A 25857-nucleotide genomic window follows, 5' to 3' on the forward strand; every position below is an offset into this window, starting at 1 on the left:
AGTCAATATAATTGTTGTAAGGTTTTTTTTTGTACATTTTAGCTATGAGGAATCAAGCTCTGAATTTCAAATTTAGTTTTAATTGAGAACTTGAAGAGCATACAGCTCCTCCAAACGAGGAGTGTACCAAAGCCATAATACTGTTGAAAAAAGAGTGTATACACAGAATTAAAAAAAGAAGAAATAATATCTGATCAAAGTCCTGAAACCATAAAAAAAAAGTTTTTCTTGTACTTCAGTATAAATCATTTAAACCCAAAAAGAAAACGAAAGAAGTTAATCGATTTTGTGGGAAGAACAACATCGGAAATTACGATATCGTTCGAGTTGAGTGAATTTTTCTTTAAACGTGGCGATTTTTCTTAGTTTGTTAACACGAAAATAGCAGCAAAATCCAACACTGCTGTTATACTAAAATTATTTTATTCATTCGAATTTACAACTGTGTTAAAAGAAGCATACAAACATACAGTCGTACAGTTTTTTGACGAACGGATACCACATAGGAAAGGTAGAGTTTTTTTTTTGTTATTCTGCTGGGTAAATTTCAAAACGTTTTTATAGTGTACCGTGTTATATAAGTGCTCTCTGTGAAATATATTCGTTCGAAATTACATTTTATAATATTGAATGTAATTTTTGATTAAATTAAAACAACGAAAAAAAAAAATCGAAGAAAAAAAAAAATAATTTTTATGGTCGAATACCAGAGTCGATAAAATTTCATGTATAAAAAAATATTATTATTATTGAGTGATTACACACCAGAGCTTGATTCACGCAAGAGCGTGTTTGTTCGATACATATATTCGTAGAATAATATAATTTGGTGGAAAAAATTATATTTTTCAATCGTTTTTACCACAATATTGGATTATTAATTTCAACGGAAAGAGACAAGTGAGTACAATAACAACGCTGACATCCAGAAAATTCGAACGATCACTGTTGTTTGTCGTGATAACAAACGTGTTATCGTTGACACACAATACGAATTTGAATTTCGTGCGTCTTTTTTTTTCTTTCGTCGTTTTCATTCCATATGCAAAGTGTTCGACTTTTTGCGTGTTATTTCGATTTCACAGACGTTGACTTATGAATTTTTGTGTCAATTCATACCGAATGGTAGATTAACAACGCGAATTGATTCGTCATTTTATTTCAATCTTTATTGCGACAATACAACGTCACTGATGACTTCACCATGATCCAACAAGAATTGAAAACATCCTACGAGAATCTGTTCTACTGGACAGTTTGTTATTCGATTGCGAGCGACTTTCGTCGTATCTTTTACGACTTATGGCGATGATTCTCTTATCGTCAACCAATGTTCTATCATTAGTTGATAATAGGCTTTCACCTATTCCATGGAACCACATGTTGAACTGGAGTTTAGACTAATGATGATGTCGTATTGTGACCTTTGGATTTAAAAAATAGTGTCAACCCTAATCCGACTTAATTTACTTTATGTTTCACTCTTCTATTTAAGCAACAATTCCAGCAAAACATAAAAAAATATTAAATTTTGAGTGAAATGTTTTTCAGGTAATTTAGGAAATAAAATTGGGATTTTTGTAGAACCTTTGCTAATTGTTTCTAAACTCTTATAGTGTATGCACTATACACAATGAACCTGCCTCAAAAACGGTGGTTTTCCCTTCTCATTAGGCCTAGGATTTTCTTATTAAATTTTTCACCAACAAGAGATAAGCCATTCACCCTAGAAAAACCATGCGCAGAGCGTCTTAGTCAACGGTATTGTTGGTTTTTGCAATGTGCATATTCATTACGGACGTTTGTATGTCGTTGGTAAACACTGGAAGGAAATATAATTGACTCCAATATGTGTTCTTTCGATTCAAATGATTTGCATTCAATATCGCTTGTCTGTATTCATCTGTATACCAATTGACATTAATATTTGTTTCGAGATTAATTGCCCGTTTTCTTCCACGAACGGTTTGTGAAACGACGAACTGAGTATCTCAATTATTTATGATTAAAAGTTTAATACACTGTCCGCCATCGATACGTTTAACGAACTGCTGTTATCTATACCATACTTAAATTATAACTAAACGAACATCCAATCACACGTAGGCATAGCGTGACACATTTTCAATATGGGGTAATCATATATCAATGACACATATTCTAATTGGTTGTTAATATTATTGATTCGGTTTTGATCTATTGAAAATTGGATTGTGAGTTTGTTTTTTCTTCTTCTTTCGTTTCGTTTTGTTTTAACTTTGAATTTATTTAACGTCGACTTGTTCTCGAACGAAATTTAATATGGGATGATGATAAATCCGAAGTAACATTTTTTTGTTGTTATTATTAAAAACCGTATTTTCATAGCCTGTTCGTTTATGCCAACTCACCATAGCATAACTAAAAACATTCATAGGAATTTTGGATTAGTCATAAGTCTTGCAGAATTTAATATTTTTGTTTGTGTTGGTCTCGGCGATGATGACTCAATTCCAATTTTTATCTTTATTCGACCTTACATATATGCCTAGAATATTCAGGCGGCAATAAAAACAATCATTGCTTATATTACAATATACACTTCCTAATAGTTTCAAATTGTTCATAATTTCTACGACTTATACAGTGCACACAAACCACATTCTAATACATTAAATTGATATTAGCTAGACAAATATTCGCAAATTAATAAGCGTATTTGTCGGATAGCAAAAAACAACATTTCACACTGTCTTCCTGGTAGATACGACTTGCGAAAAAAAAAATTAAAATTTTGTTTTTTTTTTTATTATTTATCCAACTTTTTTTTGTGTCTTGTGTAGCAAAGACACAAAAACATTTTTTTGAAGACAAAAAAATGTAGCGCAAGAATAACAAAATTGCGCATGTTTGCAGAATGACATGAGCAATAATACACCCAAAGTGCGTAAGTGTGTAATGCTTTTGTTGTTGATATTCGAATTAATCCGAGAGTAGAGTTATTATCTACACTTAAATAACAAGAAAAATATACCTCGATATTTTTACTCGATTCTCGCTTGTTTCTTAGCTTGATTTTGCTTTTATTGTATCGTTGGATATATTTTTTGTCTTCACTGTTTTTCCCCCCATATTCAAGGAAATATAAATATTTATTCTTGAATTTATTGAATACTTGCGCGCTATATCGAGTTTTTTTTTCGCCAACTTCTTCTGTCAGAATAAAGATTGATTTTTGTTATTATATTTTCGTTCACTTTATACGTGTACTCGTAGAAAGGATTTAAGTATTTTCTTTTGTCTGGTCATATTTTAGTATAACCTTCTTCTAAGCAACGCGAGATTTTGGTTTTCTATATTCTCAAAACATAAATCATTCTATGATTTCGTCATCGCTACACGCTATTTTCGCTATTTTACTCTCTGAACGTATTGCATAATTGTTGTCCTGTATAATATTTAGTCGGTTCTTTAGATATATTATGTCAGTTTCGCGATTGTTTCTTTACAGCAAAACTCTCACTTTTTACTTTCACTTCGGTGCTCATATTCATAGTCTCAGAACCTTGTTACAGGAGTTTTAAAGAAAGGAAAATCGTTTTCAAAATAATTGCTGTGTTAACGATACGATACTGCACTGCATCTATATATTATCATACAGCTTACAACATTGTCAATATCATCAAATTATTTTCCTTTGTTTTATAAATCCGGTAGCGATATGATTCTTGTATTGAATAGTTAGTTATCATGAAAATAATTCTACGAAAAATGCAATATATAGTTGAACGTAAACACGAGTCGGCTATCATATGCAATGACTTTCAAGCCAAGCGAAAAGTCAACTTCAACAAATCGTCAAAACACGTGTATCACATGATTTGAGGCTGTGAATATTCACTGTGTTAGCTACAATAACAAAATTCGTTTGGCATTATTAAAACCCGTACGTATTGCCAATCCGATTTCGACATTATATGCCATTTTTACATTGAACAGCCAGCACAAACGTTCTGCATAAAAACATTTTTTTTTCTCTCTCATCGTTTCGTTCAAAAGACGCAAGTAGTTTGAAACACGTTTCGTTTACACGTCATTGTATTTTAAACGTATAGTATACACGAATGTAATCTCTATGTCGTTAAGCGAAATAGGTTCGAGAAATTTATTATTAGAAACGGATTATAATCGCATCTCCCTTTTTGTGTGATGAGACAATTATATGGTTGGTCTGGAACTGCATTTTTTTCTCAGAATTATTTCGTTCGTCACAATTTGCAAATGGTTTCTATTAGTCCTGGTTTCTATCAGTCCAACATAAATGTAGTTCCAAAACATATTTTAGTTGATTACATCCACTAATTGATGGTGATAAAAAAAAATGTTTAATGAAAGTGAAAGCAAATTCATATTTCCAATAGACTCTGACACCCAAAAGCCTTCAGATCAAGCAAAACCATTAAATTCAATTGAATACATTCGGTGTATAAAATCGTTCGTTTAGCTTGTCAAATGAAAATTTCCATTTCGACAATATACAACATAATAACTGACACACTTTATCTGTCTGTTTCGAGATGCACAAAACGTGTAAAAATACAGATTTTCATTTGTGTCTGCGTTCGAGTATATTATTGTGGGTTCATTATGTATATCATAATATGATTGTGAATAGAACACACGAAAAAAATGAATCTACTACCAATAGAACCGCTGCTGGTAACTTTGACGTAGTTGAATGACCTCTAACAGAGCAAGGGATATTATAATATACTGAAAATTCTTTAATATGCACGAAAACGCAATATAACTTTATTTATGTATGAAACGGACGGATGACTCGTTCGCCTTGTTGATGTGTGTTTCAAAGTTGTTGTTATATTAGATTTGAATCAGTATATTGTCCGTAACGAAGTCACTGCAACGATTTTTCGCCCCAAAAATTCGATGTAAGTTTCAAAGTCGGTCAAATAGAGTTTAATAATATTTTACTCAAAATTTGAATATTTGTTTCGGTAATCATTAAGTATACGAAACCTCTTACCCTCTGGGCTTATAACTGTCTTATTTGATTTCATTAACGACTTTAAATATTTGAATTGGATATTTCATTACAAGTTTTCGATCTATAGAAATCAATTTCAATGACTATGTAGACTTAAGTGTTAGATATTATTTCGGTCTCTACCTAAACTACCAAGTCTTGAACAAGAACAAATTGTATCCGACGACGGCAAAGGTTTATTCAAGAATTGACTAATAATTTTCTAGAGTCAAAGAAATATGTAGCACTTTGTGACTCGTCTGCTTGATGAAAAGTTTTGAGTGCCGATCTCGCATGTTGCAACCAAATTTATATCACAGTAACTCGTACTTCACATCCTTAACTTTCCTAAATTTCTTGGCTCTCTATTATTTAGGTGGAAATGTGATGTCTTTTTCATAGATAATTGAATGTCTGGTCAGGTCAGGGTTGTACAATATATTGCGACAGTAAACATTCGGTTTTTCAGCTGAGCAGAATAGAAAAACAAATTATTTCTATTCAGCCTATGGTCATATCGAAATTTTTTATTGATGGAACATTCTTGGAATGACTAAACAACTGAATGAAACTATCCTCTCAATTATGTGTGTAAAACTCGTTAAAACATTGTGCTACGACTACCGCAACGAATTTAATTTTGCAATCGTTCAATTTAACAGTCTCCCATTTAAAGGACAAAATTTTTGGCTCTAACTTACCCAATAAATTGCTAAAAGGCATTTTCTATTTTATCTCGAAAACGTGTGTGTGTGTATGTCCATCGAGTGTCCATTCATTCATTTTGTTTCCATTCTTTTTGTGTACGTATAGCAGAAAATGTGCACTCACCATTAATACCTTATTATCTGACGGTCGTCCGTATAAAAATATTTTCAATGACCAAAATTGTTTCACAAATTCATTTTTTACGCAATTTAATGAACTTAATATTATAATGTTGGTCGAATAGAAAAGCTACACAAGCCACTCATTTACATATTATTTTATTTGCATTACAATTTTTATACTTGATTATAAAAGTGGTCAGTTTCGTTAATATGTGGTCACGTGGGCTAGTTGGTTATTGAACACAATTTTTTTTATTTTGTGTTTCATTCAGTTACTGGTTTTCAAATGAATTTATTTTTCGAGAATGACTTTTTATAAAAAAAGCTAATGGTGAGGTCTGCATTTATATGTATTGTGCCTGAATTGCTTTGACTTGACACACATACCATGTATTTTTTTGTTCGTACATACTTTCTTAACAAATAAAATTCAGATAATTGATTGTTAATTAAATTTGTCTGTTCGAATGGTTTGTTTGTGGATGAAATTGAAATGACATCAATTGACGTCACTGGTTTCGACTGTATACATTGACAGTCTACATCTTTAGCGTCATTGATTGCAACATTATCGATCAGATTGGGAGCCATTTGAACATAATCGAAACGACGATGGATATGGAAATTCTTCAACCATCACTTAAACACCCACATATGTGTTGCCATTCATTCGTTTAAACGCAATTTATCGCACGGACAACATTCTTTGGTAGATTTTTTTTATTCCACACACAATCTCACATATTCACATATTCGATCAGAGTTATTTAACGATCATTGTGATCATGCTGTCTAGAGTCCTTGAAAATAATTGTTGATTCGGTATGGGAACTGAAGGAGTTGAATTATCGTTTTTAGCAGCATAGTACACAATTTCAATTATCATCATAATGTTGCGATTAGTTTGGCAAATTTTGAAACTAGCATAAGGTAAACATGTTATGCAAACTCTCTGATATTATTCACTTTAATATTACTGAAAACAAAAGCTAAAAAAAAAGTTTCACTTTCATGTATTTTACAATGCTACACCGAACCAAGAAACAAACATGCATTTTAATTAACCTAATTTTCACCTGCCTTAATTTATATCAATAGAACAATAAATACGGCGCTCTAAGTGAACATACACACTATTGCAATGAAGAGAAGAAGAAAAAACTAACCAACTAACTAAAATATATAATTAGACGTGAGATTTTTCAATGAAACACGTTATGTGTACGTCTTATTATGTGAGTATATTATGTATTAATAGAAACGATGTATTTTATCACTTACTCATGATAAGTGATAAAACTGTTGTACGAACAATGCGAGAACAATGCTATGTACGATATCATCTCTGCTGATTAGATGATGATATATCATCGTATACAAATATTCGCTCACCTACCTGGATGATGTTTATTTCTTTGCTCTTCTGACAACGAATTTTGTCGTTCTTTAGTTATCATGCCACATTGGAATTTCCTAGAAGTGAAATCTTGCCATCGGTTAATTTATCTATCCCAGAGTGTAGAGAGATTAAAGTTTCCAACCAAACTGATCTTGACAGATCTTGTAGCAAAGCACAGCAAAGCAAAGCAAAGCACCATCTAACAATTCCACATCCAATATCAAAATTAAATATTCAAATTCAAAATCAGGTCACATCATTTCTTATCGACCAGAAGAAGTGAACACAATTTTCGATGGAGTTTGATCCTATCGCAAATGCGTTTTCAATTTAATTACAACGTATATATCTGTTCGGCAGACACTAGCGTCATACACTTACGGTATTGCAACAGAAAAACAAAAACTCATTTTCGTTAAGTCAAAATAGTGCGTCATTTCTACTTCGTAAAATAAATGTATAAAATAAGCAAACAAGGAAACAATAAACGAGCATTTTTTCTTCTTCCACTTTTGAAGTGAAGTGACTGATACTTATGTACACACCGTGTGCTTTATTAGATGTTTGCAAGAGGAAGAAGAAAATAAAAAATAGTGAAATATGATTAGCATAATATATTTGTATGATGTGATGGTTTTATACTTAAGAGTTATCAAGGAAAATTGAAATTATTTTCCTTGAATGAAATATCTTTTTACAGTATACACAAAATGTTACATCCATACGTATGTATATTACACAAAACATGGTAAAATTGTTATGTACACATTGAGTAAATGTTTTATATATAGAAATGAAGACGACCTTATAATCAAGGTTAACGACCTTGAGAACACCTGAATATAAAAGATTCAGTCTACAATACAACACATAGAATTTGTGTATAAGCAACGCTCTCGTACAATTTTACATTGCAATCAGTTGATGTTTATAGGTATGGATTATTTTATATATACACAAAAACCAGACGAGCCAACAACCCGATTAAATTTTCGTGTTGATATTAAAGAATATTTAATTAGGAATATATCCGACGCACATAATCTGTATACACCCATATCGATGTAAATTGCTTTTGACACAGGGCATACCATTCGTCAGTCGATAAAGGTCTAATCCAATAAATTTCATTAAATCAATTCTATTTTTATAAAAAATTGTGGACGAGCTGCCAGGCTTTTCTGTGTTCGCATGCTCCATAAATCGCATTTGAAAGTTTCGTTTAACTTTCCGATAATATACTGGTAACAATTATACGGAAAATTTGTTATATTTGCATCGCAAACACACACCGACACACTCGCGCAGAACGTAGAGCCTTAAAATTTACAAATTGAAATTGAAATCGAATTAAATGCTTAACTGAAACAACCTCGTTTGTAAAATGGCTCAATTAATATTAATTGTCAATGAGCGGCCGGAACGTAAACGCAAACATCATTCCATTTAATTGGATAAGTCATTCAAGAAAGTGGGAGTTGGGAATCGACAACACCTTACGGTTAATGAAATTAAGTCTACGACAAACGTTTGCCGCTAATAGCGCACATCCCTCTGCATCCTATCAGCTAGTCCGCAAGATACGCTCTTGATTTCTCTTTACTCAACAGAGAACTAATTGTAGGCAAGTCGATTACGTTGTTCTATTGACATTACTATAATTAGATAACTAGTTCATGATTTTAATCTAAGACACGGTATCTTTCCAACAACATAAACAAAACCGATTTCTAACTTAAATATATTCTTAGACAAACGAAACGTCAATTATGGCGTTAATTATGAAGACGATTCAACAATGCCGAATTGTTCTTAAAAGTTTCCCAACTACCAGTACCGGAATCGAGAACGATTTTAACCGGAACATCGACAATAATAGCAGAAAAATGATTACAAAACAGCAGAACACAGAACACACACACACACACACAATTATTTTCGTTCTCCAAACTATGGAAAATTGATACCATTTTCAACGAATACAACTCGTGCTGTTCAGCGGTATGGTGATGTTACAATGTTATTAACGTAGTCTCTTTCTATCTATGCGAATAATAAAAACTTATGTTTACATGGCTTACATGCAGCGTGACCTACATTTCATTTATGTAGGAAGGTTGTTTGATATAGATACATGGGTGCCAGATTTACCAAAAAAAATATATATTCATGCATATACGGCTCCCTGTAACCGCGTGTTTTCACTGAGTGTTCTGGTAAAGTCACTCAAAGGAAAAACAATAGCACCTTTTGTTATTTCAATTTTTTCGTTTTCTTTTTCTACTTGGCTGTTTTCCATAAAATTGCGTTATCGCAATGTTCGACGTATATTTGCTTTAAGACAAAGCACATTCTCACATCCATACACACTCATATATTATACACACAGTCGACATCTTACGTATACGATTTTGTGTGTTATTTACGTCTTATTGATTTTTCAGTCATGTCTGGAAAGCGTCTTATGTACTTCAAAAATGAACTTACATATTATTGTAGGTTCACAATTTTGTGTGCTTGTCACGTCACATTATACCTCGTTTGCTACAATAAAACATATGTTTTTAGATAGACATTCACAGTCTGAAATTATATAAAACTTAATATGAACAATAGTTTTGCTATATTGATTTTTGTCGTTGCTCGTACGTTAGTGTCTTTAACTATCAAATGGCGTGTTTCTTATCACAAGCTAATTATCACTTGAATTTAAAAAAAAAATCTATTCCCAATCTCTGATGTTTAATTTATCCAGCCCAATCATATGGAAACATTCTTGGAACATATTCAATCATGCTTCTTGTCGGTATAATATTATAACCGCAGTAGACTTAAAGTGCTGTTAACTTTCTTTGACTTCTTAAGCTGCTCTTAACAGGGGAAAAAAATCATATGTAAATTGTACCGCAGACAGACGGGACAGATGTTGATATTCCCTAAGAACAAATTCTAGTTTTATATTTCACACATTGTATTATAACCCAAAATGAATTTTACGATATAAACAAACAGACGATTTTTATATAAATTGTGTAAAGCCAACGCAGAGGGTATTTCAGAGGCATTGATACGCTTCGGTCTTTTTTTTATTCTTCACCACGGCATGTGAAGTGTTTTTGTTTAGTACATGGGTTGAGCAAAGACGTATAAAACTAAATTTTATATACACACATAATTGCTGTGTACCTCAACCAACAAAAACAACAACAAAATTGATGCTGGTGCGTGGTAGAAAAAAAAGACCTTTACAAGGGTCAAAGACATTTTCATAGATTTTTTGTGTGAGTTTTTTTTTGTACTGTCGCTGGTACTGATTTATAATGTACCCGACGTGTGTCTACATAATGTACAAGACAATTTTAACACTATGGGATTGTTTACGTGTTATTATGCATTGGTGCATTATTAATTCACGAACGTTAAATCATGCTAATTTGCGCAAGTATGTAGAACGTGTAAATTGTGTTGCATCAGTTCAATACTGTCAGTGGAAATTGGAATCGTCGAGAAATTCATTTCTTTGTTTTAATTTTTATAAAAAAAGTGTTGTGACAGTTAAAATATTCCGTGCATTTGTAGTACAAGCACATCCAAGCAATTCCATTCAAAAAAGACAAGTAAAGCCACACAGTATATACCACAAGAGTGTAAGCTCTCAAGCTGTAAATACTCAAGTTGCTCACAACATGCGGAAAACCGTTTACATTTGAAAATCAGTTATCTGCATTACCAGAATTTATGCTCCGCAACAAATTTGACAAACTCATCGGTTATGCGAGCATAATTATTTATATTTTAAGCATGTCTCCATGGAAATTTGTCACATTAGCTACACTACGTTCTCTTACTCTTGTGCTTTGAGTAAAGCTTTAGCCCCATATTCTATAACGGTGAGCATCAGTTCTAATTCGTATAGTAACGAATACGCTCGCATTTCCACTCTAATAATTCCTAAGTTTCTAAATTTCCTAAAAGGAGTTAATTAAATGTTAAATGTTTGCCCGGAACATTATTTTCATCCCTAATTATCTGTTAAAAATAATAATTGTGAATCCGAATTCAGTGCTGTTCTCGGTAATACTAAATGAAAATACCGTTAAAGTCTGCAAAATCAATTAAATAATTGAAAAAGCCTAATTTTACAACTCAATGAATAAGCATAATGGAATCAGCCATTCATGATTAAATCAATCTAAAAATTCGTCGGATTTTTTTTTCCAGAAATGTTTTAGAGTGATACGCTCTACAGTATCACCTACGCGTCGCCATTAACACCATGAGATACTCAAAGCTTTGTTTAAATTTATAAGTTTTCTTTTTGCGTGACACTGTAATCGCATTTACTGTGTTATCACCAAGACACCATTCGAAAACACAATGGTCGAGGAATCGCTGCGTTTGAATTTTAAACAATTTGCCTTGACTGTCAGGGCTTTGACGACTAATCTGCTTTTCCTCAATGATGCAATATGTTTTGGAATCAATGTGTCGTCACAATAAAAACAAATTGAACGTACAAACGTTAATGCTCTTCAAATACAGACAGCATCGTATATAACATGCCAAAATGAAAAATATAATGAAATAAATAAAATGGTGCTAAGCATGCGCACGAACAGCCAGAGAAGCTAGGAAGTTTGATTTCGAATGAAAAAAAGGTTCACACACAATGAACAAAAACTCCGTGTTTCGATTGAAAAGTATGGACTGAGGAAGATCCTCATGTATTGTGTGTTGTACGATTAGTAGTCAGAATTTCGGAAATTATTTGTTTTTGCTAGGATATGTCTTTTTTTCGACTGACTCACAGTTCATCAGGAATTTTGAATGTTTTACACGACAATGGGAGCAAAAACATTGTAACCAACATTTTGAGCGAATTAAATGTTTATAGTAAATATTCAAGAGATATACAGACGAACGTAACTAATCTAATACCAAGACACAATCGTTTATAGCATACGACCGGTTGTAATCCATTGACACAATGTTCTCTGAGCATGTGTTTATGTACAGATACAAGTGAAACTAACACGAATAGTTTTCATGGGGAAACGGAGATAAATCGTACGCACATAACAATGACTTCACTTTTTTCTTCATTATATACAATATATTTCGACACATTTTACCAACAGATGTCTCCCGATGCCTTTAGTGAACAAATTTTTTTTATATACTTGGGTTTACCTTCGGAGCTATGTGAAACAATCAATCACACGTGTGCATATTTATTATTGCTGATTTTTTGTTGTTGTTGTTGTTGTTTGTACGTTACGCCAATTTGATTTTCCTTGATTTTTTCATTGGATTTTTGCAAAGCATTGGATTTCGAATCAAAAATTGTTGTACTATATATAGACACATTGTGTGACATTGTTTGAGTCTAGTCTAAATAAAGGCTGTGAGGGACCGAATTTTACTGTTGGGTTAAACCTATTTTCTATGGTAATTTCAAGTTCGTGAGCTCTGACAGTCGTGAATATTTGACATTCAGTGCGGGAAATTAATTCTATTGTCTGTTTGAAATAGACAACCTTGCCTAGCAACTTTATTTTTCTAACTTATGGAAGTATAGTGTTGGAATTCATAACCGATACACATCTAATATTTATTTATTTTTTTAAATATTATTATTAGGGCTGTGTCTAGGTCTGCGTTGTCGTCTGCTCAATGTCACAGACATAAATCATTTATTTTAAATTTATTGTTTTAATAAAAAATAAAAATTGTAATTGCTTAAATTAGCATTAAGAACTTAAAACGATATTATCAAAAGAATAATGAGGTTTTTTCCTGGTTTCTGTTTTTATTTTCTACAACAAAAAAGTGAGTCTAGTAGCAATGAGCGTTAAAATAATATGAAACATTAAGCGTTTCAATTGATATTGAACACTTGAACATACAAAATATTATTGTGGGAAATCAGATCATAAATTGAATTGGTTTGAAACTTGAAAGTTTCTTTGATTTATTTATTTATCTGATAATTTTGTTTGCAACCTTATATACAATGCAACAACTATTCGACAACTAACTTTTTTTTTTCACTTTCTTTTTGTTATGATAGACAGACATTTTTTTTTTGCTTCTATAAAATTAAAGTTTTCGAATAAAATGAAAATATTATGAATTGATCGGAACGCTTCAGACTGAAATCAATACAATTCCAAATGGATGGACAACCGTTTGGGATATTTATTCTCTGTAAAAAGAAGAGAGCGATGAATATAACCCAGTGATACGGGAAAAATTTTTCTCAAATTTTCTTTTAATTCTCCGACATTTCCCCAAAAACTACTGTTGCAACCTAATACTAAAAATTTGCTCATTTAGCAATATACATCATAACCGTCAAACAAGCCCTCATAGAATACGTTTCTGAAAATTTCTCACAAAAATCCAAGGTTCCGGAAACATCATCGTTTCCGAAGACATCTTCAAGGAACTTCAGGAATTCTTACAATCCGATTCCATCAATTTGCTTTACAAACGAGGCTAGAGTTCTCGCAAATAGTTAATGATGTATGTGTAAATTCTCTTCAAAGAAATTTTTATCTGAACCAGAGCTGATGCTGCAGGCTCGTTAACCCGTTAGCTCTTTAATATGTCCGGAATCTGACTGTTACAGATTACATTCAAAATTCCAAACATTATGCTCAAAATTGAATTGAACAACGGTTTTAAATGCGAACCTTTATTTTGATGCTGCTGTCACACTGTGATCCGCTAGTTGCTCATTTACAATGTTTCTTTCTTACAAATCATTCTGAAGAAAGACCGTGTAATTACTGGCGATAAGCGTAAACAGCGAGTTTAAATGTCAGTTTAAATAAAAATTATAATTTTAAATCTGACAATTAAATGTTAATGAATCCATGTAAGAAAAAAGTAATTGTGAAAATTTCAATTTTTATTTTTAAGTAAATTGTTTTGCGAAATCTGCCACAAAAAAATGTATAATTATGACGTCATCTAAGTGAAGAGAGAGATAGAGAGAAAAAATGTGAATTACGTAAAATACAGTATTTCGGTCCATAGATAAGAAGAGTAAAAACACAAACACACTTATTGACTGCATTCCTTTCCTTGGTTTGTTTGTTTGTTGTTTTTTTCTTCTTTAATACAAATTACAAGACACTCTCCGCGATCCAATGTGTGTATATAAATATGCGAATGAGCGATGCTAATGTAAAAAATAAATACATTTCGGTATTATTATACGAAGTGACCTCATTTTCTACCAACACTTCCCATAAAGGCGTTGCTGAATACAAGAAACAGAAACATAGTTTTCATATTTTTATTGCGTTAAAAAGCATCAACTCATGCACACACCGAGCCAATAACACAAGCGATTTATTAGTCTGTAGACTATTCGCTGTTGTTGTTTTTCAGCACACCAAATAACTCGTGTTTGTATTAAGCGTTTTGGTACCACTTGCGCGTTTTTTCTTTTTTTTTTTCTTTAAAAGAGATGATAGTCAAACGTACAGTGATCGAAATGGATGTTAAATTACGTGTGTAATGTACGCGATTCTTATCCGAATTGTAAGCAAAAGTTCAAACTGAACATTCCGCGGTTTCTTAATAAAATGATAAATTATATGTGGCTGAACGGGCAGCTACGTTGTTGAGATACATATGAAAGAGACTAAACTATAAGCTAATACAAGCTAACGACTTGCGTCACAGTCGATTGATAACGGGTGTGGACAATCCATTGTTGTTGTCATCTCATTTGATTTACGAGAGGGTGACATTTTGGTGGTATGCGAGTGCCTTTCCAAAACCGAAAACATTAATAATCCGATTTTAAATATATTTTCCCCTCTGGAAATTTCATCATCGACCTGAAGAATCTAGTTTCCACGTTACGTATTACTAATGAAAGAAATCAGAACCCTAAAAACACGAGCGGTTTCTTTCAGTACATCTACTATGGGCATGAGAAACGTTGTATACTATACAATGTAATGTGTGCTACCTTCGTACGGAAGGTTGCTAAGGTGCACCGAACTAATGATGAAACTAATTAGATAGCGTTTTGTACGAACCCCTCATATAATTGCCTACCGAACTAACCAGTATTACGTGTCGCTTTATTAGTGAACGGATAATCTTTGTTTTGTTTCCATTCTTGAAATACAACCCATTTACCAATGTAAAGAAATGGTTCTTTTTCGTAATGTCTGATTGCGATTAGATTATGTTGTACCGTACGATAAGATTGATTTTAAACGACTCTGGTTATTCACAAAGACATCTTAAGAATTTAAATGTTTAAGTAAACTATTAGTAAGAGAACACAAGACTAACCCATTATTTTTCTCTTATTTTCGTTACAGAATATCGATAAATCAAGAACTTTTCATTTGACACTTCACTGCCTAGACTGTCAGCAGAACTCAACAGTTGTGAAATCATAATAAAAATAGTGTGGCTCAGTTGCAATATAGAACTTATAGATAGTGAAAAATCAAATCGATTTAAATTTATGTGTCGTCAAGAAATTAGACGCAATTGTTGGTGCGTGAGTTGAGACAAACATTTTGCTTTTTCCAATTTTTCTTAAACGAACGTTTTTTTCTAATCTAATCAAAACCAATTCAAGTATCTCGTTGTAATGAACATTGATAAAGTGTGTTACAGCACTAAGAATTCGTAGAAGAGCAAAAATTCAATTGTTGAATGATTGAATGCATCTTGTGTAGTTTTTGACGCATTCAGAGTCAACAATTCATTGTTTTTTAAATTAATCAAATTGATTTAAAAATTCGCAAATTTTCGTGTGGCGTTAGGTAATTTAAACAATTAACAAAGAAACAAACAAAAAATGGAGCGCGAATCAAATCCGATGCCAATGTGCAGATCTGGTTGTGGGTTTTATGGAAATCCAGCTCAGGATGGACTCTGCTCGGTTTGCTATAAGGTAAATGTTGATCGGAAATAATTTGCGAATGGTGCAGCGTGTTAATCCAATTTTATTTTCATTTACTAGGACTCGTTAAGAAAAAAGCAGCAACCACCCGTTAGCAGTACACCCGTATCAGTTCCAAGTCCTCAACAAACACAAAGCTTTAATTCAGTAACAGTAACCAACACAGCACAACCTACAGTACAGAGTTTACAAATTAATGAAAAAGATGTAAGTTGACTGAAAATATATTCGGTTGCGGTCTCTGGCATGGATTTAATTTCGCGGGGCCCCAAAAATATATTTTTAAAATTTTAACGCTATTCGATAACAGACACTTTTGTCTTTACATCGGTATACGACGGAGGTGCGTAATCTATTCTCGTAATTTGTTTCGATTGGAATTCGACGGCTATCCCGTCATTTTTTTTACAAAAATTAGTCTGGCCACATTTTTTTCGAATCAATCAAAGTTACCTCCATATTCTTCCGACAACAGATTGTTTCGGTCTCGTTAGATGAAAGAAATTTTTCGTAAATTAAAACATGAATTCTGACAAAAATCCGAATAAAAAGTACAAAAAGTCCATCGATAGCAAAAGTACCAGTGACTGCACATGTAGTCTGCGTCAAATATCTTCAAACAGTATTCCAATCGTTAAACTGGACCAGAAACGACTGCGCACTACATCCAAAAAAAAGTGCCGTCATGTTCACAATAAAGTAGTGTCAAAGGTCGTAATCCGAATGATTATATTATTTTACGTGTTACGGCATGTTTCATTTTCATTTACATAGCCTAATCACGTGGTTACGAGGTTCCAAGTTGTGTATTTGACAAGTGGGATGTTACAGTCCGACCCGAAGGGGATCAAATGCACAACTTTGAACCTCGGAAGTAATATACTAATACTCCCGACACCGCAAAGCTTCACAGCTGAACTAAAATATGTTTTTCTTTGATTTGCAGAAATTCCTAGGCGAAGATTGTTCTACTAGTGAAAATGCAGGTCCTTCCATTAGTGACGATAACGATGACAAAGAAGGTGATAAAGATTCGAAGAAAAAGAAAAATCGTTGTGCTGTTTGTCGTAAAAAGGTCGGATTAACAGGTAAATACAGACATATTCATTTCAACAACGATGCTGTTTCGGAAATTCTGACTCGAGGGAAAATTAAGAACGTCAGATAAGTTAACACGAAAGTTATGAAGTTGTGAATGACTGACACTTGAAGAATGTAGATCGCTTTTCGTATAACAGTAATTTCACAAAGTTCTCTCCTTCCGAACTCAAACAATATTTATGTTGTGCTATACTAAAAACCAACAGTTATCTGATTAGCTATGTCCAAATCATCGAAAAGCTGATTAATTAAATTTGGTTGAAGCCTCTCCCGCATTAAACTACCGAATTCATATCCTTAAGCATTGGCCATAAACACAAGCACATTTCGGTAATATATTTTTCACACAGAGCCAAATGGCCAAATAATCAAGACTCTATCTTGATGAAGTCTGGTTTGTGTAGCTGCATAGACGTCTATTTCAGCTTGGGTCAAGGTTTTTTTTTCGTAAAGGAGTGTGCTGCTTTCATGTATAGCCAAAATGCTATTGAAAATCGGCCAGTCCCTATGCGACTAATGTCGAAGATGAAGATGAAAGCAAAATTAAAGTATATTTGTTTGGCCGCAAGGTACACAATATTTTTGCAGTCGTTTTATTTTATTCGTTTAAGTAAAAACGAAACGAAATTGCAGCTATCCCAATTATAATGTTTTCCTTCACCAGTGTTGTAAACGTGAGGTGGTGGGCCACTCACGTTTTGCCTATATATTCACTTTGGCATATTGGGTTTATATTGATTTTGTTGTTTTAACCTGAATCGATGCTGAATTTCAATTTTTTTTTTACTATTCTTTACTCATTCTCCGTTTTTTTTTTCTCCGTTCTTCCTACCACAGGTTTTGAATGCCGATGCGCTGGCCTTTTTTGTGCAGTACATAGATACAGTGATAAACACGATTGCACATTTGATTATCGAGAACATGGAGCCCAGGAAATTAGACGCAATAATCCCGTCGTTGTGGGTGAAAAAATTCAAAAAATTTGAACTCTTGTGCCATCAGTTTATTAATAATAATTAAACTCCTAATTACATAAAAAAAGAAGAAGTTATAATTAAACAAAAACAAACAAAAAAAAGATAAAAAAAATGAAGAGAAAGGAAACATGAAATGAAAATTTGAAGTAAACAAAAAAAAATATTTGAAAAAGTAAATTGAAATTTCTAATTCAAAATTTATCATCCATTTACCGTTAAATTTTCGTTTTTTAATTAATTAAATTTAGTTGATAATTTCATTAGAATATTTTTTTCTTTTCTTGTTTTTCTTTTTTAAATTAAACGTAAACAAAAATGCGAGCGATAGGTAAAGATCCCTGTTTAATTATCCGGAAAAAACTGCTTTGTATAAAAATAATTAATTATCGAAACCACACCACCCCCATTTATATTTGACATTAATTTTTTTGACAAAAAAATTAACAAAAAAAATTTGAAATTTGAAATTTTTCTTTTCTTTTGTTCTTTTAGTTGACCAATAAATATATTGAATTTAAAATCCACCATTTGAATCTTATTCTTATTGTATTATCGAAAAAAAAGAAAGGAAGAAAACCAACAAGTGAAATGTGCATTTTGTTTCGCTGCTTTTCGTCTTTTACACTGACACTGGTAAAATCTTACGTTTTTGTGATCAAGTTTCTTTGAAAATAATGACAATAGAAACATTTCGATTTAAAAGCGAGAAAAAAGACTGGGACACTTGGAAATGATTTGAGAAATTTTTCTTTTTCGTTTTTTTTTTTTAAAATAATTTTCATTTCAACCACAAACCGATTTTTTTTTTATTTCACAAATAAAATAAATTCCGATTGAATTTCAATAATGGAGAGGGATGACATTGCTTCGGATAGGAATTTGTTTTAGATTTGTTTTCTCCGGCCGAATAATTTTCCAGATGGAAGAAAAACCATAATCGAATTCTTTCCCATTCATTGCGAAAACATTGTCCTGCTAAAAATGCAATTTATTTTTAAAACTCCGGACAAATATTTTTTCTGTCACCCAGACTTTTATTTTCAAATCATTTTTGTAAACCACCACTTTTCCTAATGTAGACATTGAAGAAATCGCTAACGGTTAATACGAATTTTTACAAATGTTTTTGTGGATTACGAAAGTAATAACCGTAACAACCAAAAGATATGGAGCCTATAAATATGGAATGAAGTAATTCGGGCCATTTAACCTTTTTAGACTAACAATATTGTGATATGACACAACTAACTAGAAGAAAAAAAAAAACAAAAAAAAAACTTTTTATCGAAAGATATTATCGATGGCCTGACACCAGACGAGACACATTAATATTATTGTGCTTCTACGAAGACTTATTTTTAAAAAAAATATTTTTATTTTCTGAGTCAATTTCTGTGTACAACGAAACCGTCAATAAAAACCAACAATGAAAATCATTGTTGAGCGTAATGATAGCAGAAAAATTAAATTAGTTTTGTTACTCAACTTGTGTTATTATGTTGTACGTGAACATTCACCTGATTCACCTGCACCTATGTGACGCAATATTTTTTGTTTGTTCTTAAACCAAAATCATTCAGTGGATGGTAGCAATATATTTCGTTCATGGATTACCTATTCGTGTAAATACACACAAGGCTGATAAATGTGGCTAGCAAAAAAAAAAAATCTTCGGAAAGCGTCAAGGTTGACAGATCATTAATTGCTTCCCGATAGGCTTTGATTGCCTTCATCGGCTCTTCGGTGCAACCACGTTTGAAGTGATAAACGTGTCTAGTTCGATCAAAAACAAAATCATGACTGACGGCTCAATGGGAACTGACAGACGATACATTGCTATTATTTTTCTAATAACGCTGTGATAAAATGAAAATAAAATGTTTAATGGAATGATAGTTGCTAGCAGCTAAGACTCAATTTAGAAAGGACGTAAAACAATGTGTCATTATTGTAAATCATTAATTGATATAGAACGATCATTCCCATGAATCAATCGCAATGTGATTCACCAGTAGAAAATTTTAAATCCGTAAAATCCAAAAAATTGTAACGAAGTCGAATCGCAGGAGCATGTTTTGTCGAAAAAAATCAGTGCTTGTGACTTTGACGAAAATGTTAATGCTGAATCTAATCGGCGCTACTCAAAAACTGCCACCCGATGATTATAATGTCAATCTAGAATTATTAGTTTTTCTTGTTATTTCCGATTTCGTCTCAACGGTCAATCTCAAACAGTTCATAGAAGAAATGGAAAACGAAGTAAAGAACAATCGAAATGTTATAACACGAGCAAAGTGCACAAAAATAGTAAATCCAATAGGTAGAAAATTTTGTTTGAAATTTACCGTAAAATCTAACGTTTTCCGGTAAATTAAAAACAAATTTACCAGTTGGATGCACTACACAACAAATATGCGATCCTAACATTTAAAAAAAGAAGAAAAACACACGCAACCCGATATAGTTCGTTATCACGTTGTTTAAAATTAGCAAACGAAAATGAAAATGTAATTTTAATCGAAAAATGAGTCCGCGGTGGTGGTAAATGGAGGGTAATATTATAATTTTTGTTTTTGTTTTGGTCAGAATAAGATATAATTTCTTGCTTCTGTTTTATAGATTTTAATGCTTTAAAGATAAAATTAAATGTTGTTTGATCTTCGACATAAAAACGGTTTTTTTTCTGCGTTTTATTTTTACGTTATTTAACCAGAAATAAATTTAAATAAAAAGAAACAAAAAATATTTGCGTTATTTAGCTACAAAAAGGATTTTTAAAAAAATCGTGAAAAAACCAAACGAAATAAAACGAAAATTGTTCACATTTTTCTCTCTTTTCGTTTTATGTTCCGTTTTTATTTTGCTTTAGTGAGCCTATGGGTAGATATGAGTTTGACTTATGAATACAATTTGTTTTTCCTAGTTTCATCTTTGTTTTAATTTTAAATGATTTTTTTTTTAATTTATGCAAATAGCTGACCATCTGCCAATTTTTATAATGTTAGTTGCGTTCTTTCTTTTTTGTTCACAATGTGAATTAGTTTTCATTTTCTTTTTTTTTGTACTGGTGTTTTTGTTGAAAAAAAAAAACTGTGTGATGATCATCATGCTCGTATGTTTAGCCGTAGAAAATACAAAAGAAATAAAATTGAAGAAGAAAAAACAAAATAATTTTTATCGAAAATGTTTTCTATTATACAAAACTGGGTAGCTGGCTTGATATCCCATATCTATTTGATAAGTTCTAAGATTGCTTCTATTGTGTACACACATTAAAAAAAACGTTTTTAGCAAGGTCCCAGCAGCATACTGTATAAACCAAAAGGAAATTATTAAATGTTTTTTTTGATAATAGAGCAGCAAGACTAAATTTAGATTTTGCATGACTTTCTGGTTTCTGGTTAGCCAGCACCTAATTTTTTTTATTTTGGTTTTGTTTGTTATTCTAAATTGATTTTAGTCTTTAAGTGCAAAAAAAAGCTGAAATGTAAATTCTTACCAAGACATTTTTCGTTATGCAGATAACGATTATGTCATTTATTGTTTGTTTGAAGTATTGAAAGACTTGACGGTGCTACGATATAATATGAGTGTGAAAGTAAGATTCGTCTCAAAAATCGGCTTTTTGAACACTGTGACACAATCGGTTATTACAGAAGTTGCTTCAATGTCTGTAGAAATTGTGTGAAAACAAATGACGAAAATGATGTCTTTCAACAAAAGGTGGTAAGTGACGAAAATAATAACCAATATTATCATAAAATTGATTCACATCTCAACTCAGGGTAACATTGGAAACCAAAAAATAAAAATGTAGACTTAAGGCGGGCTTACATTTAATATTGAAATAAAGAAAAATCAATTTAGTCAATGTCATTAGCTCTTCCCAATTAACCCGTGACTACAATTGATATGTGTTGTCCAGTCGCACTTTCCGTATGCAGCACGTTTTAATATAAATATCAACTTTGCTGTGCCAATCCGCGTGATTAATTTAATGAGAAAAAAACAAAACAAAGGAAAGCGACAAAAACTTAAAATAATTGCTTCTGTTGCGCCGAATGATTGGAATCCGACATACAATTCACTTTATATGTGCAGGCAACACATTAAATTCAGGCCACTGCCTCAACGTTCCGTTGTTTTATTTTTATGTTGTATGGTGCAAATGGGAGCACACATCTTTCGTCTTTGTTTTAGAAGTGAAACCGCCGTTGTGACTACATCTTTTGACACATCGAAAAGGTTTTCTTTTTTTTTTTGTTAATTTTCTTTTCCCTATTTAATGACATTTGAAAGAATGCTGGGGAAATGCATTATCTGAAGCCAAATAGCTTTACGCAAAAGGTGGTTAGATGGTTGGACCTCTTGCAAAAGAGTTATTAAAAGAGTGGACGGGATTTAGATTGTCAGTTCTTTCGTAAAACTGTTTGTTGGTTCCATTGTGTAAAAAAGGGAAGCAAATATCGAATTTTATTGGTTTTTCTGTTTATTTTGGTTTTTTTTTTCGGTCAGTACTTTGTTGTCGTGCAATTTGATTTGAAAAACATTTTTGTTTGTCTTTTCCTCGTTTTGTTTCCAATATAACATTTGTTCGACATTTTTCTTCTCGTTTCGTTTATTTGTTCTAATTTCGTTCCCATACAAAAGAAACGCAAAGGGCAAATTTTAAACTCCAAAAGGTAAAGAAAAAAAATTGAAAAAAAAATTTGTAGAATAAAAGGAAAAATGATGAAAAAAAAAAGAAAAAAATATATTTGTAATGAAAAGAAAAACTTGATGTTTTTGAACTGATTAATTAGCGCTTAGTGTGTGAGTGATGTTTTCTTGTCTCTTCTTTAATTGCAATTTCACATTTTAAATTAATAACAAAAAATAGAGGAGTAAAAAGACTAAATTAAAATAAAAGAAAAAAACTACAAAAAAATTCAATTTTTTGACAAAAAAAAAATCATTTTCGTTTTTGTTTTTAATTTTTGTTCGTCTGCCTGGACATTATATATCTATGATAACGTGTTGCAATATATATTATTAAAAAAAAAAACAAAGAGAAAAACTGCTTTCACATTATATTATCAAAGATCAAGATACTAAAAATTTTTATCTTGTCTTGTCTGTAAAAAGAAGAATAAAATAATTAAAAAAAAACCGGTAGACAAACAGTTTTGTTGGTTTCGCGGTAAAACATTTCAATGAAAACGTACGAGAGCGAAAAATAGTCATTTACATAACTAGCGATAAAAAGGTTGACAGGTCCAGTTTTGATGTGATATCATTATCCGAGGCGTTGCCGAGGTCAATAAACACACAGATAAACTCATGGTCAGTAAACATACGCAATAACGTGTGACTTTTCGTTTTTAACCCGAGTTATGTAAAGGACTTTCCATGCTGATGGCGTCGAAATTGCTTGACTTATGAAAAGAACGGTTATCGACGCATGTCGCATGTAAAATACATTGAAATCCTGTCAGTTAATCAATACTTTATCAAATTCTTTGGCTTAAAAAAAAAGTTCAATAAAAAATGTTTTTTGATAGAATAGTTTTGATTAAAGACCAAATAACGAATAAACAATTTGCTTATGAACATAATTTTAAACAGAAAACAACCGCATAACGACACACAGCAGAAGAACAAAATAACGAAAAGTGAAAACGTGAGAAAAAAGGAAACTTTTTATTTTTCGATTTTAAAGTGATTTCATTTTGTTGGGGGCATCTTGTTTAATTTTATCGGCACCAATCGACACGGGCCTTTTGATTCGACAATTTAACAAAAACGAAATCTATAAAATTAATCAAAAAACCAATTAATTGAGCCGCGAAAAAATGTTTAATAGAAAACTTAATTAAATTGCACACACACACACAGAATGAAAGTTTGACGCAAGCAAATTGTTTAGTGGTAAATTTGCATTAAAATGTAAAAAATATTAATTAACTTTTAATAATTGATTGTAATTTGAAAAAAAAATAATTAAAAAAATCGAAAAAAAATAAATTTTGAAAAATAAAATTTTAATTTTTTGAAAGTTTTTTTTTGGTTTAGTTTAATTTGGTTGATCGCAATAATAAAAAACGTCTGGTGAAAAAGAAATGGAAAATGTTTTAAGTTTTATTTTTTGTTTAATTTGTATTTTTTGTTCGTAGCTAAACCACACTATACCTTCATTTTCGATTATAATTGAAACAACACACAGAAAAGAAAAGAAAAATGAAGAAAAAATAAATGATATAACAGAATATCTAACAACATGTAAATAAATAAATAAAAAAAAGAAAAATGGAAGAAGAAAAAAAAACACAAAAAAAACATATATTTTTAGTAGGAAAATTATTTTTTATTTTTATTTTGTTTTAGGTTCTCAAAACATATGTTTTATCATTGTAATTAATTCTATATTATTAATTATAAAAAAAATGAAAACCTAAAAAACAAGTATAAATACACAAAATCACATTTTGAAGAAAAAAAAGAAGAAAAAAAATTGTCTATTGTATTATATACATTATATATTTTACTTTATTGTTTCGGTTCTAATATTGATCAATTATTACAAAAGGAAAGAAAAAAAATCATATGAATAAAGTATCGTACTAGAAGCTATCATTTTGAGCCGATTTGTTTCATTTATTTTCTTTTTGTCAACTTCAAGGCCATAACATTATTCTGCAGTAACGAAATCGCCTTCCTGATGGTTGATTTTGATCGAGCCACGTACTACACAACTCACACTACAACGTTAAATTGTGTAAAATTCTACTTTTAGAAGTTTTTGGTGTAAAGTGGATTAAATAAATTTAATACCATTTTTAACAAAAAATGTTTTTTTATATCTCACGAATACTTAAATGCCCTAAGGATCGTGCAAATCTAATTTTCGTAATTAGTTTACAATTTTCTTTAGGTGGCCCAATTATTTTGGTAAAACTAAAATGTTTTTTTTTTATTGAATGGATTAAATGGAAGTGCGTCACCCCTCGCTTTTTTTGGTAAACTTTCTAAAATTATTTGGGTCAAATTTTTGTTCAATGCTTACAATTTTTGCGTATTTTTGACTGAATAAAGAATTACAGCGTTTAACCAGATGAGCCACACTGACAAAAAAGAGTTGAAAATCTCACATGTAACGGGTAGCTTTGTCACCAGTTAATCTACATCATCCGTCTCAAATGTTTCTTTTGTATGACTCGCTAGAGCTATGGAAGCGACTGTAAGTTACCTGGAAACAAAGTTATCAGGTAAGATTTCAAACTGTTTTTGTCAGTGTACACAAGACAAAAAATAGGTCAACGGTCGTTAAATCTTCAGTGACTGTATAAAGAAAATATTCTCGCTAGTTACTAAAACAGAAAAGCCTTGACAGCAGGATCTTACGTTCTTAAATAAAAGGTAAATTTCTAAAATGTCACGTAGTACTCCAAAAACTTTAAGTCTGGTTACGGTCGGAAGACCGAATGAGTGTATGTTAAATAAGAAGTTCGAAATACATTCTTCTACAACACTCGTTGCCGTAATAGTATATTCATACAACAACTTTAAAACAACATCCAACTTTAGCTCGAAACTCCTTTGCCAAGGAA

General features: G+C 31.6%; 1 protein-coding gene and 1 long non-coding RNA gene across 8 annotated transcripts in view; both read left to right on the forward strand.

Annotated features, from left to right (window-relative positions):
- Positions 1-23872, forward strand: part of LOC119069282 (AN1-type zinc finger protein 5) — a 36522-nt gene extending 12650 nt beyond the window's left edge. For 2 of the 7 annotated variants that reach the window (XM_037173345.1, XM_037173348.1), the window contains exons 3-7: positions 15601-15781; positions 16054-16184; positions 16254-16400; positions 17140-17281; positions 18132-23872. In XM_037173345.1, the coding sequence (XP_037029240.1) occupies positions 16089-16184; positions 16254-16400; positions 17140-17281; positions 18132-18280 (534 nt within the window). In that variant the 5' untranslated portion in view covers positions 15601-15781; positions 16054-16088 and the 3' untranslated portion in view covers positions 18281-23872. Of the gene's footprint in view, positions 1-68; positions 901-15600; positions 16185-16253; positions 16401-17139; positions 17282-18131 lie in introns of those variants that run through there. The other 5 variants (XM_037173344.1, XM_037173347.1, XM_037173350.1 and 2 more) reach the window with 4 other exon arrangements.
- Positions 17294-18077, forward strand: LOC119069307. The gene is made up of 2 exons (XR_005086306.1): positions 17294-17730; positions 17771-18077. It is a non-coding gene; the product is annotated as an uncharacterized LOC119069307 (long non-coding RNA).
- Positions 23873-25857: the final 1985 nt, after the last annotated feature.

The sequence above is a fragment of the Bradysia coprophila genome (genome assembly GCF_014529535.1).
Source record: "Bradysia coprophila strain Holo2 chromosome X unlocalized genomic scaffold, BU_Bcop_v1 contig_26, whole genome shotgun sequence".
Lineage (NCBI taxonomy): Eukaryota > Metazoa > Arthropoda > Insecta > Diptera > Sciaridae > Bradysia > Bradysia coprophila.